The sequence below is a fragment of the Copadichromis virginalis genome, linkage group LG12, assembly GCF_057382275.1.
Source record: "Copadichromis virginalis isolate Kocher_CV1m ecotype Utaka linkage group LG12, C_Virginalis_male_GT1.1, whole genome shotgun sequence".
NCBI lineage: Eukaryota > Metazoa > Chordata > Actinopteri > Cichliformes > Cichlidae > Copadichromis > Copadichromis virginalis.
The window spans coordinates 34,705,067-34,721,098 of record NC_140629.1 but is presented as its reverse complement, the minus strand read 5'-3'; the positions used below and the strand labels follow the sequence as shown (position 1 = coordinate 34,721,098).

The following is a 16,032-nucleotide window of genomic DNA, read 5'->3' as shown; positions in this document are numbered from 1 at the left end:
TCAGATCCTTTACCTAAGTTAAAGTGCCAAAACTGCGCTTTAGAAATAAGCTATGAAATATATACTGAGGTAGAACACTTTAGTAAAAGTACTTTTACATACGCTTAACATTAAAGTAGCCAGTACTAAATACAGTTTTGCACTTTTTCATACTTAATGAGTTCTTATTATATTTCCTGCACAGCTGTGTCCATTACTTGACACATATTTGTTGTTTTGAGGAAGTCACGAAGATGCTGATGTAACTCTTCCTCAAACTTGAAGAGAAAACTTTTATTTACTGCACACATAGCGGCACGTTTTGACAGCAGAAACAAGCTCTCTCATATTTGCCCCTATTTGGAAATACGCACCAAGCTGGCGGGAGGTGTGTTCGATTACGTTGTCGCGCTTGCCGTTGGACTGTTTGTCCACCAGAGAGCGACAAAGAGTCGAAGCTCCGCTGCCGCTCAGGAAGCCGCGAACCAACTCAAGTTGACTGCGTCAATTTAGCCGAGCTGATCAGCACGAGACCGGAAATTCATTATTGCTGTTTTCATAATAGAATCCAACATCGTTTCTTAGACGAAAATAAAGACGGATGCACTCATTTGGATAAGATAGGTGAACTATGACATTTAATTACTAATCTTCACAAAGGTGCATGAATAAAATTATTAGATTTAAGGATAAATTATATGCTACCCAGCTCTGTTTTCTGTCACTTTGCATGCAGCTAAAAAATAGTCCTGATGTGGTGGCATGACCAAAGCGATGGTGAGAGGAGTGGTTTATGCACACACGTCGATATAGAGACTATACTGAGCGCCTCCAAATATTAATGAATGACAATACAAAATAATACCAAATACAAAATTTCTAACTTATTTTTTTTAGATAAAGAATGAGGAAATGTAGGCTGTGCATCATCTTCAAGTATTTCAAAGATTGAACATCACATATTCAAATTGCTCCAAATACACACTTAAATGCATGCAGAGAGAATATAGCTGTATTGCTGATTTTAACCACCAGGAGCATTACAACCCCAAGATAATCTTTGCTGTCAGGACTTAGTATCAAAATATATAGTCAGTACTCTTTTCTGATTTTCAGTAAAAAAAAAAAAAAAGGAAACAGTGACGATAACGTTATGGTATTACAACTTTTATCATATTATATAGTGGTATTATTTTCTAAAGGCAAATTTGCATTTTCTCTTATTTTCTCACTATAATGCACATTTTTTCAAAAAGCCTCAAAATTATTTTTTGTAAGTAATGAATTTCTGATCAGTTCTTCCTGCTGGAAAAGGGTCCATGTGGTTATATAGCCTAGCCCTTAGCCAGGCTTATCCCACTTTTCGGGTGAGCTTTAATATTTTAGGTGAACCAGTCAATAGTCAGTAGCAATGTTTAAAAATCAAATAACTCTGGGCACTCTTCTTTTTCAAATAGCTAAAATGCTTTTATTCTCATAAGACTGTAAAATAACATGAAAAAAAATAATTTCAGCATACAACCCATTTCATGGAAACAATGGCTGTTTGCTAGTGATATTTTCCATTTGTGCTTTTCCACCGACTGGAATCTTCCACTTGTGGTAATATACCAATAGGAATCATCAGCTTGGAAAATGTGTAGGAATCAAAAAATATGTTAACTTCTAAAAAGCTTTTAGCTGATTGAAAATGCTGCTGAAAGAGTGCTAACAAACACTGGAAAGAGAAGTCATGGTTCTCCCAATATTAGCTTCTCTTCATTTTCTCCCTTTTAAATCCTTTTTTTCCACATCGTGCCAATTTATGCTAACAGTGCTTTTTGCTCTTGCACTGCAGACTTACATGTGGCTCCTAGAGTTTCCAAAAATAGAACAGAAGACAGAGCCTTCACCTCTCCTCTGGATCCAGCTCCCAGTTTGGGCTCGGGAAAAAGACAGACCGTCTCTATTTTTAAGATTAGACCTTTTTTTTTCTATATAACCTTATTAGAGGTGAACCAGGTTAGTGTAAAACATCCTTTAATTTTTCTTTCCTGTCTCTTTGCTATTCTACTTTATATTCTTTCCCCCCTCGCCCTCAGCTGGTTACATATATGGGTGCTGAACACGGTTCTCTGTTGGCATTATATTGACAGACAGCTAAGGATAGTTTGGTCGCCTGCAGAGAGCATTTGTTGCCAGATGGAGGCTGTGTCCAAAGTATATGGTACAACTGGTCTTGCTGTCTCTCTTGTTCTGTTGTTGGTCCATCAGCCACAGAAACTGATTGTTAAAACAATGGATTACTGTATTTTTTTTGTCTATCTTTGATGTTTTTTCATGTTTCTTCCAATCACGGAGGACTCTGGAATGGGGGAAAACCTGATTCCTCTCCCTGCTCTGGTTCCACCTTTCAACAAATAAGTATTCAGACTACAAACACCACTACACACTGTTGTGTTTTCAGAGAACTGCATGGGAGTATGTTGGAAAAATACCTACTCAAACAGACACAACCACAAAACGATACCCCTTCCTGACTCTTCGGTCCGTCCGAAGGAGTCTTCCTGTTAAAAGGGAGTTCTTCCTGCACACCAGGAAGAACTGTAGTATTTTAGGGTCTTCATAAATAATATTATGAACAGCATTAACATAAACAATTTAATTGTTTCTGTGGTACTGGTGACATAACCACCTGAGCCCTATGGTCCTGTTTTGGATGCATGGGATGCAACAGGTCTATGCAGAGCAGAATGATGAGGTGTATAAGGTGCAGAAAACCCAAATGTAATGTTCTCCTCTGAGGGTGAAGGGACACAGGAAGTAGCAGTAGAGCATTTTTTCCCTTTATAGACAGGTTAGCAGTGAAGACTAGACAGGGAACAGAGTAAGAGACACAGCAAAGAACTGGGGTCAAACTTCAACCTTGTTTTAACTATAGGACATATACCTGCTCAACCAGTGAGCTAAACTGGTGCCCAAATATGGGACATTTAAAATCTCTGCCAGACTGCTTCCAAACAGCAGCAGAGACAAAAAAAACCCCAAAACAAAACATTGTGACACTGTAGCCAAAGTGCTTGCTCACAGGGGGTCATATGATTGTTGGGTTTTTCTCTGTATGTATTATTGTAGGGTCTACCTTACAATATAAAGCTCCTTGCGGCTATTGTTGTTGTGATTTGGCGCTGTATAAATAAAACTGAATTGAACTGAATTGAATCCTGGAAACATTCTTTCTCAAATAATTTTTAATGGAAATATAGCTGAGTATAATATCATTTAACTCATGCAAATACTCCAGTCAGTTTGTTCTTACCATTGCATGAACTGGCATCTTGTTTAAAAAATGTATATAAAACCAACTTTATGCACTTAGTTGGCTGGTCAGGGAAAAAATGCTAAGGCAGTGCTTAGGCTAAATAAATGGCCGTTTAATAGAAAACCAAAGGTTGCAACTTTTTCTTTTTTGAACGTAGACAATGTCAAAGCTTTTATTGTGAAAATCGCAAAAGGAAGTGGCATGTCGTAGCTCAACTGGCTTGTTTATAGGAGCGCAGAGCGCGGTAGCTGTCAGAGAGAGGGAGGGAGAGAGAAAGAGAGATAGAGTGAACACCCACCCAGGCTTCCTCGGCTCTTTATATCAAACCCTCCGTCACTCGGCGCCTCCTAAAAGGCACTTCTCCGCTCCACCGGCCGTCTCGCTGTTGGGCGGACCTGCACTTTTTTTACGCACATTCAGCCCGAACTAACCGCGAATCTTCGGAGTTCATTAACAAGAAGAAGCGAGAGACAGGGGAGAGACATGGCCACGACAACCTGTACGCGATTCACAGATGAATATCAGCTGTACGAGGAGCTGGGGAAGTGAGTATCTGTCGCTGTTTCTCTGTCAAAATTGACGTATTTATTATTTTAGTTGTGCATGTTTGCGGTACAGCTGTCTGCTATAAAGTGTAGTGTAGTTGAAATGTAGGAGGAGGGCAGGTTTCCAGGCAGTGCAGAGCTGAGCGAGTCTGCAGGCCAGCAGTGTTGAGCGTGTGCGCGCTCTGATGGTGCGCGTGTGTGTGCGCCTTTTCGGGGATGACAGCTCTCAAAGTACACCCCCCCCCCCCCCCTCTCTCTGTTTAAGCTCACCAAGTGTTTTGTTTGTTTCCTGATCATCACGAGAAACGGACGTCAGAGGCAACAATATTTGCAAAAACGTTGCAACGTTTTTGACGAGTTCGCTCGTTTCACGGTGAAACACGGAGAAACGTGGGGTGTCAGCAGAGTCCTGTGGTGTAACCATTTGAACCACAGATGAAAAGAAGACATCTGCGGTTTATGGAAAGTGCAGTTGCACGCTTTTTTTTTCTTTTTTGAAGACGGAGAGTCGAAGTTTACAGAGAAAAACTAAGAGTTTCACATATGACAGTTGCGGGTATGACCAAATATCAAATTCCTGTCTTCTGCAAAGCTATGCAATAAATATCCGATCAGAAAACCCTTTAAGACTGCATCTCGATTGACCATTTTGTCCTGTTTTATTGCATTGGTTTGAAGTGTGTGTGCTTTACTAACCTTTATATGAACAAACAGCCTTTTTTCCCTAGAAGACATTTTTTTGCAGCACTATGGTGGCAGATTACACCAGCTAAGATATTCTGCAGTGCAGCAGCAAGCAAAAAAAAAAAAAAAAATCCATCCGATAAAAGCCGATCTGTCAAAACCATAGGAATCATACGTTATCATACTGTAGGAAAAAACAATCATATGGCAGTGCATATGCAAAATATATTCTAGGTACTATTGTTGTTGTGGAAAGTTTTGATACCATAGGGAATTAAAAGTACTAAATACGGAAACTGAACTCATATTGTTTCATTATTTGTGTAACTAAATACTTCTGTGTATAATAACAGATGGAGGGAAGGGAATAGGTATGTAATATGTCTGAACCTAATCTTTGAACATGACACACGGTGTGTAGTGTGTAGCCCTTAAAAGGGCTGGGCAGTTCATTAAATGTTATTTTAAGTTATGGTTGTGGTGTCCCGTAATTATAAAAAACAAATTATTCGTGATTTTAAAAAAAAAATACAAATTAATTGTTTTGCATCGATGCTCTCATTTTCTAGTCATTTAATGACCCAACACACACTTTCCTGTCCAGCAGTGGCTGTTGCTTCTTCCCAGAAGCATGTTTAGTTTAGTTGTTATGTATCAATTTTGTTATATTTTCGTATTTAATTGGAATTCTACACACCAGCCACTTTGTTAGGTACACTTGTTCACCTGCCCAAATGTTTAATCAGCCAATCACATGGCAGCTACTTGAATTACGCTTGAAGTTGAAACTGGGCATAGTCACCTCTAGGGTTTACAGAAGATGGTCCGAATAAGAGAAAATATCTAGTGAACGGGATTCCTCTGGATGAAAATGCTTTGTTGATGCCTGAGGGCAGAAGAGAATGAACAAGTGCTTTTGAGTTGACAGAAAGGCTACAGCAACTCAAATGACCGCTTGTTACAACCTCTGAACCTTGGAACGCACAACATGTTGGACTCGAAGTAGATGGGCAGACACAGAGTTCCAGTCTAACCAGCTAAGAAGAGGAAACTGAGGCTACAGTTCACAACTGACTGGAAAACTTCTGGCTGGTCTGATGAGTCTCAGTTTCTCTTGTAACATTCAGACGTTAGGTTTAGAATTTGGTGTAAACAACATGGAAGCATGGATCCATCCCGACTCATATTAACAGTTCAGTAATTGTGTAATGGAGCAGGGGCATATTTTCTTGGCATACTCTGGGCACCTTAGTACCATCTGAGCATCCTTTAAATGCCACAGGCTATCTGAGTATTGTTGCTGACCACTTCCACCACTCTGGGACCACAGTGTACCCATCTTCTGACAGCTGCTTCCAGCAGGATGGTGCACCATGTCAGTGCAGCTCAGATAATTTCAAACTGCTTTCTTGAATGTGACGATGAGCTGAGTGTGGTCAAATGGCCTCCACAGCCACCAGATCAGAATCCAAGATAGCTCCATTGGGATGTGGTGGAGCGGGGGATTTGCATCATTGATGTCCACCTGTGATGCCACCGTGACCAAAATATCTGAGGACTGTTTCCACCACCTTGTCTAATCTATGCCACCAAGAATTAAGGCAGTTCTGAAGGCTGAAGGGATTCAATTTGGTTAATCAGTACTCATTTTAAATAATCACAATTTAATCACGATGATTATGAGAGATAAAAAAAATTAATATAGAGGCAAACAAAACTTTTGGTGATTTCATTACAGTAGGTGATCTACACTTGGCACGGGGCAAAGGAGTAAAGGGGACAATTTCAAATCATCCTTCTGTGTCTATTGTTTACTTTGTTGCTGCAGCCCGTCATGCATCTTGTACTGGCATTATTTGATTATCATTCATATCACTCGTTATGTACTGCTAGCTTGATTTGCCTAATGCTGTTTATTCAGCCACCACAGTGATGACAACTTCAATGAGAACACAGAAACAGCCAAGTTATCTGGAGTGAAGTGCAGTTAATGTTGTGTTAGCTTTGTGGCTCTGACAGAATAGAAACAAAACTGCATTTCTTTCATTTAAGTGGTGCTGACAGATTTATTTAATTTACTACAGCAGCATTTCTTTATGATGTTGAAAAATTGAGATGTGCTGTTGAAATTGCACTTCGTTTTCTTATGTTAAGATCTCTCAGTGAATAAATGTTTAGTTAATCTTCTTTACACAGACAGAAAGGGGAGTTTCACTGGTCTGGCCCACTTACGATCAAAGTGGGCTGTATGTGGCCCTCGATGTAAAATGAGTTTGACGTCCCTGCTCTAATGTAATCCACCTCCGTGTTCCAAAGATTATATAATGAAAGATATTTTTCTTTAAGTTTTATTAGCTGTTGCATGATGATGTATAAACATGGAAATCGTGTTTTTCTTGGACTTTGTTGGCTTGAATCTTTAATCTATTTAAAAACAATGGAAAACGAGCCATGTTAAAGTATTCTTTTAATCTATTACGTGTTGTCCTAGATTTATATTATTTACAGGCCTGTGGAAAGATAGCATGATTATTCATAGGTGCGGAGAGACTTTTTAAACATGACGGCATAGTACTATTTTGTACATTTGGAGTGTTAACAGGTGTTTGTGACAGCTCATTTGATGTCTCTCTTCAAAGGCTGGTAAAATACGCACCTAATATGCAAATATGTCAAGAAAAAGTCAAGATTCATTGAAGGATTAATAAAAGGAACTGAAAAGATGCGTCACTAGAAGCCTTTGATTTTGAATATTTACATTCAGTCCTTGCTAACTTAACTGCCATCTTTTTGAGCCAGTTTTATCTGTGATTGATAATGAGAAACAGAAAGTTAGATAAAAAGCATATCTGGTATTTTACCATATCGTGGTGATGATGGGTTTTACAAAGCACACTTAATGCAGGGACTTGTAGCAGAGAGGTAAATTAGTGATTAGTTTATATGAATATTTTTAAGTCATGAATCTAGGTCGCTATTTCAATTTCATGCACTGCAACTGCTGTGAAGCTAATCTAGCCACGGCTGCCATCCATAGTGAAGTGCAATCTATGAATTCTTCAGAGTCTTCACTTACAGGAGGGGAGTGTATATACTCAAGTCCTGTTTCCTTGGTGGGTTATTGTTATTGAGCGAGCATAAATAGACAGAGTCATCGTCTATGTGACTGACTGCTTGTAGAAGACACGGGGCTCAGACTAATTTACAACACTGCATCCTTCCCATTCTCTTTTCATCCCATAAGTAATAAATACTGTTCGCAGGGATCATTATGCCAGCGTAGCTCCAATGCCTCCTGAACCCTATGAGATTTCATTCTATGGTGCCGGCTGTTGATTTGGAAAAGAAAAAAGACATTACAAAGACTGTAACTTATCAAATGCATTGGTTTCGCTGTGTTGAGATAAATCTCAACTTCTACCAGAAACTACCGGCTTTGAAGCTCTGGGTGCATGAGGGACTAAGCTGCACCCCCCGGTATGCAAAAAGCTTTTTCTGTAGGCCCATCTTATTATTCACCCAGGCACCTAAAGCTTGGAGGAAGGAGTGCAGGTGTGAGTGGCTTGGCATCCTTACGGTAACACTCTCTGGAACTTTGTAATACTAATCCAACATCTGAGGAGAGCTAATGATTGTGTGCTCACTCTCTGCTGGTGTCACTTTCTTAGCAGGACTTGTGACATTTAAGCTCGGTCCTTTTGCTTTAGTGTGCTTAGCCCGTTTGTTACAAATATTGCCAGGCTTGTTTTAATAGAAACACCACAGCACCGATTGAGGTGTGCTGAACACTGGCTCCTGGTTAGATAATGCTTCTGTGTTTGTTCTTGCACAGAAGTAATGCACATCATTGCTTAAATTGGTCAAATTGATCTCAATTAGAACACAGATAACAAGCTAAACAGCTTGAAGAACAATAACGTGAACAATCGCAGAGGCTTGAGTGTAGCTTGTGTTTGTCCTTCTGCTGCACAGCTGCTAAAAAGAAGTCTGTAACAGCACAAAGGCTTTTGAAAGACTTTTGAAGACTTTTTAAACAAATTTTTTGTTGTTTGTCTCAGTTAGGCTTGAAACCCAAGAGTATAGATTTACACACCACACAGTATTTAATTCTTCCACATCAGAGGGAGACTGTAACAGCATACCAGAAGCTCAAACTTATCCAGTTACAAAACCCTTCACTTCTGCAGGCACCAGTGTTTTTCCCTCAAAAATAGTTTAGGCATGTTTAAATCTCTCCATGTCAACTTTCTGGATGTCAGACCACAGTTGTGATTCATGACCTGTTACCCCATTTAACCGTCTATGTGTGTTAAAGCATATTTAGTCCAGACGTTAGATACTTACCTCATGGAGTATGAACTTTCCAAGCACAGCTGTGGAGTTTGGTGTCAGTAGCATATGTGTTTGTTTGTGTGTGTGACTAGTGAGTTTTTTGCTTCAGGCGAGTTGATTCTTTATCAGAATTCTGATTGACAGTAATGACCTTGACGTTGGGGCATTAAATGCACTTCAGCTTGTTGTTGAAAAAGTGATGAAATGCCCTTTGTATTCTAGAGTTTGTGCCTTTTATATAGAAGTTTACCCCAGTGTCAGGTCAGCTGGCCTTCACCTTTGGCACTGACTTTGTTGGCTGTCTGTAACTATCCCAGTGTGAAGGCTGACTAGTGGCACCATTCAACATCAGACTGTTTCACACCCAACTAAATCAAAACCAAGGCTGGACAGGACTGTGTAGTCTTGTCCAGCCTTGGTTTGTATAAGTATATTCAAACATTTGTTTTTGGTTGAGCGTTTATTGAAATTAATGGTTATATTTTGCAGAAATGCATAGATGTAATAGCAAAATTTGGCTTTGGACACTAAAACGAAGGTTTAGATGAGTTGGCAGTAATTCAGCTTTCATTCAGTTTAATTTGATTTATATAACTCCAAATCACAATTGTCTAAAGGCACTTTATATTATAAGGTAAAGACCCTTCAATAACACAATACAGTATTATGATTTGATTTTGTGTTTGACTAAACGTGCCTAAACAATACTGAACTTTTGAATCTGGTATGTCAAATATATTGTGTGTTAATTTATACTGGTGGATCTAAAAGGAAAAAAACAAATTCTAAACATCTGTGACGGCGCAGTGAAAAACATTCAGGTATTGGGGCGACATGTGCTGTCCTACAGATGGTCGTTCTCTTTTTCGCTCTCTCTCATTTTTAAAATGTATTATCATTAGTTTTGAGGGGAATATTCTGCTTATTTACTTTTTGCTATTTATTTATTTATTTATTTATTTTGGATTAAAGTAAGACCGACAGTATTTGAAGGTACAAAACATAAGGTGCAAAGACATCATGCTTAAATGTCACAATAGGAGACCTGCCCATAGTCCAGACCTGTCACCCACTGAAAACATTTGGTACATTACAAAACAAAGAAATAAAACATATAACGCAGGAATAAGAACACAAACTACACCAGCAGGTCTCTATGGGTTCCAGGTACAAGACAGTTGGAAACACGGTTGTAAGTGAAACAAATTTTAAGCTTTATGTCCTGACAAAAAGAAAATCATATTCATGCATATCAAACAACATAATATTGATATTGATATATCCGTGATGGGCTAGTGTTGGCTGATAATATGGGCTATGTGACTCTACATCTAATGTGTTTGAGAGACCAGTTTAGCTCTTACATTTTACCAATTTACCTTTCGACATCCCACATGTGTTCGCATTACTTGTATCCTGACTGGAGATCTCATGGGATCTTATTAACTAAGCAGCAAAGTGTTTAATGTGTCCACGGTGAACATGAAAAGTGTTATCAGTTCTGTTATGTTCTGAGTCTGAAAAATGCTCATTCTGCAAAGTTGTGTGCAAATTTGTTCACTCAGCAAAACCTTCACCATGCTCATTATTATCCAAGGTCCATAACCACTCAAGAATTTGCAAGAGAACAATGGTCTCAACTTGTTAATTTATGATAAAGAAATGAAGTGTTGTTTCAGCTGTTAGTTATTTTTTTTCTGATAGAGTTGTCCTATGATAACCATGCATGAAATGTTAGTCAATGGGTTTTTTTTCTGTGTTTTCCAGGGGAGCATTTTCAGTGGTGCGCAGATGTGTTAAGCTGTGCACAGGACAGGAGTATGCTGCTAAAATAATCAACACCAAAAAGTTATCTGCAAGAGGTGAGCACAACTTATTTCAGTGTTATATCACATATGCATCCAGTTCTATTGAATCACAGCTTCCATGGGAGCCAAAGTGTGATCTCAAACAACACCACTGTTTCGATATTTAACTGTTAATTCATGAGCTAAAAGTACAATTTGCAACCATTCAAAAATGACTAAGTTGTTCATAGCTTCTCTGTCCCAGTGGTCACCACCCCCACCTGTAGTGTAGACAGTTATATAAGCAAAATGTAGCAGCAAAATTTGGTTTCCTTCTCAGATGCCACTTCATAGGACAAACTTTTAATTTCTTATAAATCATGTCTGTTTATAAGAAATGGAGGAAGCTGGAAAAGCCCTAGTAGCAGTAGAAACAGCACTGGTATGGTGATGTGACAGTCATACAGTAGGTTTGCTCAACACTGGTTCACCTTTTACACTACCCTGTTTCTGAGTTGTGTTGAGGAACCCCTGGAGAACAAATTGTAGAGTATTGTTCGTGTGCCCTATATACGACTGCAGGAAAGATCGTAGCAGTAATTGTCTTTAAATCAAGTCCAAAGAGTTCAACGTAAATCAGTCAGGACCATTAAAGTCGAAGCTATTTTCAGCTGCAGTAATTTCTATTTAGCTGTATGCGCTATTCTGGGATCTTCCTGCCCTCTACATGCATACATGCAAATGTGAAAAGCAAAGGCGGGCAGAAGAGAAGTAAAACTCAGCACAGCAGAGAACAGAGCAGGCATCACTGATAACCAACCCTATACACACTACTTATCTTGAAACCATCTTGTTTAGTTGTTTAGCTGCAATTCATATTCTGCTGCATGTGTTGCAGGATAATATGGGCGTATCAATAAATCAGTCAGTCTTCAAATACTGGCTTGTATAATAATGTAAAGTGAAAAGGTTTTTCTATATATTGGGATTTTGTTTCTTCTGAATAACATAGACTCTGTAACCACCGTAATTAGTGTCACATGCTACTCAGCCAGTAATGACTTAAGCCAAAGCCAAGGCTAAATGCCTTTGCCACCAAAGCCAGTCGAGCACCACTGTGGTCGCCGTGGCAATTTACACCACCACTTGCCCAGTGTAAATCTCCTGCTGCCCTTGCAGCCTCGTAACTGGAGAACCACTGCCGTGGCCCTGCCAGGTGGCACCACACTGTCACTTGACTGTTACCCTGCCTTGACATACGCTCACCAACGGATTGTGTGTTAAAATGTTGAGTGTGGTAGAAAAGGCATTTTAACAGGCATGAAGCAGAGGGCTTGATCCTGAAATGTCTGTCCTTATCTGCCTTCTCTCCCAAATGTTACCCTCAGTTCGGCTTGTCAGTTTGTAGATGTTAATTTTCTTACCAAACCATTGTTAAAGTATCAGTGCCGTATGCAGACAATTTAAAAAAATTATACTTTGTGTGTTCACGATTATGTGAGCTTCTTAAAGGTCAGGCTCCTGGGTATAAAATTCAATAATAATGTTTGAAAATATTAGACTTGAATGTTTATATAGTCAGGTTAAACTCATGTGTGTTCATCTCCTTTACTAGGCAGACACTTGGAAACAGTGCAGTGTAATAAATAAATGAGATGATGTTGTGATGCACTTTTAGCATTGTATTTCAGCATACTATTTCCAGCTCCAGCAGGCATCAGACACAAATGAGCATTGCTACTGTCACTCATAACTCATAACATTTTGTGCAGTGAAATTACAAATGTGTTTCTGATTTCAAACATTACGAGGGTGGTAGAGGGTATATGATCTGAGCATCTGTATTTATCTTTCTTACTAAGCCGTAACGAAAATATAGTCTAATATTAAACTTTGCAGACAAGCTTTTTATAAAAATTTAAATTTCTATGAAAAATAGAAGTCGACTGCAACAAACATTGTTCTAATTGTGGTGTCACATTATTCTTGACAGTAATTGTATCTCATTTTTTGCCTGCATTTTATTGCATTGTGCAGCATTTAATGAGATTAAACCCATCCTAGATTATCCGGCCTCTATTAACTGCAAGAGGCTAGCAGTTAATTCTAGAGATTGGTTTAATGAGACTTAAAGTTACACATACACAGACACACAGAGTATAAATACACTTCCTATAGATTATGCTATCATTGGACTTCTGCATAATTTCACTCCAGCTGCTTTATCGGGCAGTGCAGCTGCTTTCCACCATTTTTCAGAGGCACAGTGTAATCTCTCTGCTTCAACATTTGATAGGGTGACTGATCTGACCTGACTGAGTGGTGTGCGAGGCCCGTGCTGCGCTCCTTACTAATGGATGAGCCATGTTCTGTGAAATAGCAGGGCTATGCTAGAGCCAACAGAGCTGCTGCATACTACTTCTACTCAAAGTCCTTTTTATAGCTCCATGACCTTTGTGACATGGGCTGCTGCTGCATTCACGCTTTATGGCAGCCCTGATGGCTTTCTGCTCTACTTTATAAGTGGGATTTGGTTTAGGCCTTTTATGATGTTGTAATATTTCTCAGGCAGCAGGTAGGGTCGGTGAGTTTACAGCCCTGGTTTCACCAACTTAAGAGGAGCGTTTGTTTAGGATCAGCAGATGGAGATGGTAGCTGAGGGGAGGGTGGGGTCATCAGAGCAAAGGCACCCCAGGCATTTGGCAGCTGAGGGCCATGCGCCTGTACGCCTACATGCCTTTAGCACGGGATACTCATCTGACTCTCCCTCTCTTTCTCTCAGACACACATGGGCAGATATTCAGACAGCCACAGCAGAGAAGCAGTGTCTGAGATGCAGGCAGTCAACTGGACAGTGAACTCTATCAAGAAACTATTAGTTACAACCAAAAAGTGTCACAATTCGTTGGTTGTTGTAGTCATAACACTTGGTTCACACACTGAACATTCAAATTTATGAATAGAGTAGTAGTCGGGCTTCTCATTACATCTTCCCACCACCCCACCCTGCCGTTCCCTTTTCCAGCCGACAAACGGTTAATGCCAATCCAACACATGTCAACAGGAAATACAGGGCAGGTCTGCTGGGCAAGGCTTCCAGCCAATCATAGGACTTGTTTATTGGCAATGATCTCTGGACAGTGGATGCCAGAGGTTCCTGTATGGCCATGTAATTATATCATGATAGAGTAGAGCTTGTGTGTCTGTGTGTGTGTGGGGGGGGTTGATGTTCACCTGCAATGCAGTAGAAGTGATCTGACCTGGTTTTGGCCAGTGAGCTTTGTGTCAATGTCACATAACCAGGGCAGATATAGTCAACTAAAGTGATGAGACTTAAACCCGAGTGTGAAATGAAATCACTGTGGCTGCAATTACAAATGTAAATAATTCAAGATGTGTTGGTACTTTTTCTGTCAATTCACACTCTGTTTATATGGAAGTATTTCACCCATTATGTAATTATGTAATGTCATGTAATGAGATTACAAGTTCAGGTGTTTCACTGGAAAAATGATGCTTTCTTAATCATATTACTCTCAGGAATCCACTTAGATTTCTATATACATGCAGCCCCTCTGCACCACCACTGTCATGCTTCACCTTAAACTCAGAGGCTGCTTTTTGATGCTGTGCTTCTGTAGGATCTATAGGATATAGGAAACCTTTCAATCCCCACTCCACATTTCCCTGCTGGTAGGGCTCACGCTGTTACGAGTCAAGTGTTCCGAACAGTGGTTATATCTGGCTGTCTTTGTGGCTGTCTTTTTACATCTCCTCCCTCTCTAGAGACTTAAGTCCTCACTGGTGATGATTAACCCAAATATATTCCTCTCCTCTGCTCTCTTCTCCTTCAGCATGAAGATTCCCACTGATTTCACTGAATGTTGTCCTTGGGTTATCCTACTCTGTGCATGTGTTCTTGTCCTTGCCTTTCTTCCTTACCCCACTCCCTGGTCTCATTTCTTATTTACCCTGCTGCTTCTGACTGACCGGCACTTTGAAAGACTCATTAAATGAATATTTTAAGCAGGCTGCACTAAAAGAGCCGCACGGCCACAGTTGCTGACAGTCAAGTAATTACAGTGAGAACCACACAAGGAAGTTCTCATTTGATCTTGTTTGTGTGTCATGTTTTTACAAAAGAGTACTTTTTTTTTTTTTAAACCCCAGAGCGAATGCATTTTGGACCAGCTTTTACGTTTTCAGCATATAACTGTAAACTGCAATAATTAATTAAAGTCCAGAAACAAGTGTAATGTTGGACACGTTTCAAGATACGTGTTTAGGGTTTTTCTGACTAGAAATGGGCCTTTGGGAGTGAAAGGGTGGGGGTTGGAGCGCCTTACTTAACAGAAATCAGTGCATTTTATATTAGGTGGAGGGCCAAAAAGGCCTTTTTTTTCTTTTCTCTGTGGAATAAAAATTCTTGGTGTTTTAAATGAGTGCCGTTATGCTCACGTCCTGCTCCGTGTTTTTATTCTGACTCTACTGGAGTAGCTATGCACAACTCAGATTTCACAGTAATCTTCATTTATCTTATAATTGGTTGTTGCTTTATCTGAAACGAGTTGTCTCAAATCTTTCGTCCGTTCCTTTTGGTTAACTTTCTTTGAAAACTCGCCACATGTATTTACATCACCAACAGCCTAAAGCCTGTTAATAAAAGGCAGTATTGTTCTGTTCTTTTATCTTATTTATGCCAGATTATGATCCTATTATCTAAATGACAGAGCAGGACTAGTCTGAAGGCCAGGCAACGTTTTTCCAATATTTTATTGTTTAGTTTTGGCCATCCAATCGAACTGTAGCATCAGTGTCCTATTCTTAGCAGACAGGAGTGGTGTCTAATGTGGATTTCTGCTGCTGTAGGCTTTATGCTTCTGTTATAACTTGTTGTGCATTCAGAGAAACCCTACAGGTGGTATTGCGGGAAAAATCCCAGAAGATCATCAGATTCTGAAATGAGACCAGTCTGTCTGGCACCATTTGAACAATGACATGTTCAAAGTCACTTAAATCACCTTTCTTACTCATTTTAATGCTCGGTTTGGTCTTCTTCACCAAGCTTGTCTGAGTGCGCTGAGTTTCGGCCATGTGATTGGCTCATTTGCATTAATGAGCAGTTGAGCAAAAGATGAAATTAAGAGTGAGAATATATTAAAATTGTAACTAGATAACAAAAATGCACATGATAATCTTCTTATATGATCTGCCACTACATCAGCTGTCCCTACTTAGAATAGTTTCTACCTAGCTAAATACGTAAACACAATTATGAAAACAAATGGAGCTCTCGGCCTTACAGTAAATCTATTTAAGTAAATGTTTAGTGTTGCAGTAGCTCTGGCAAATCTCCCACCATTTATACATGAGAGAAGGTACCTTTTATAAACCGGGTTTTTAA

General features: G+C 39.5%; 1 protein-coding gene across 15 annotated transcripts in view; it reads left to right on the top strand.

Moving 5' to 3' along the window:
• Positions 1 to 3,538: 3,538 nt before the first annotated feature.
• The window catches only part of camk2b1 (calcium/calmodulin-dependent protein kinase (CaM kinase) II beta 1), a 79,249-nt gene continuing 66,755 nt past the window's right edge, over positions 3,539 to 16,032 (top strand). For 14 of the 15 annotated variants that reach the window (XM_085476239.1, XM_085476238.1, XM_085476237.1 and 11 more), the window contains exons 1-2: positions 3,539 to 3,825; positions 10,609 to 10,703. In XM_085476239.1, the coding sequence (XP_085332365.1) occupies positions 3,764 to 3,825; positions 10,609 to 10,703 (157 nt within the window). In that variant the 5' untranslated portion in view covers positions 3,539 to 3,763. The remainder of the gene's footprint in view (positions 3,826 to 10,608; positions 10,704 to 16,032) is intronic. The other variant, XM_085476243.1, reaches the window with a different exon arrangement.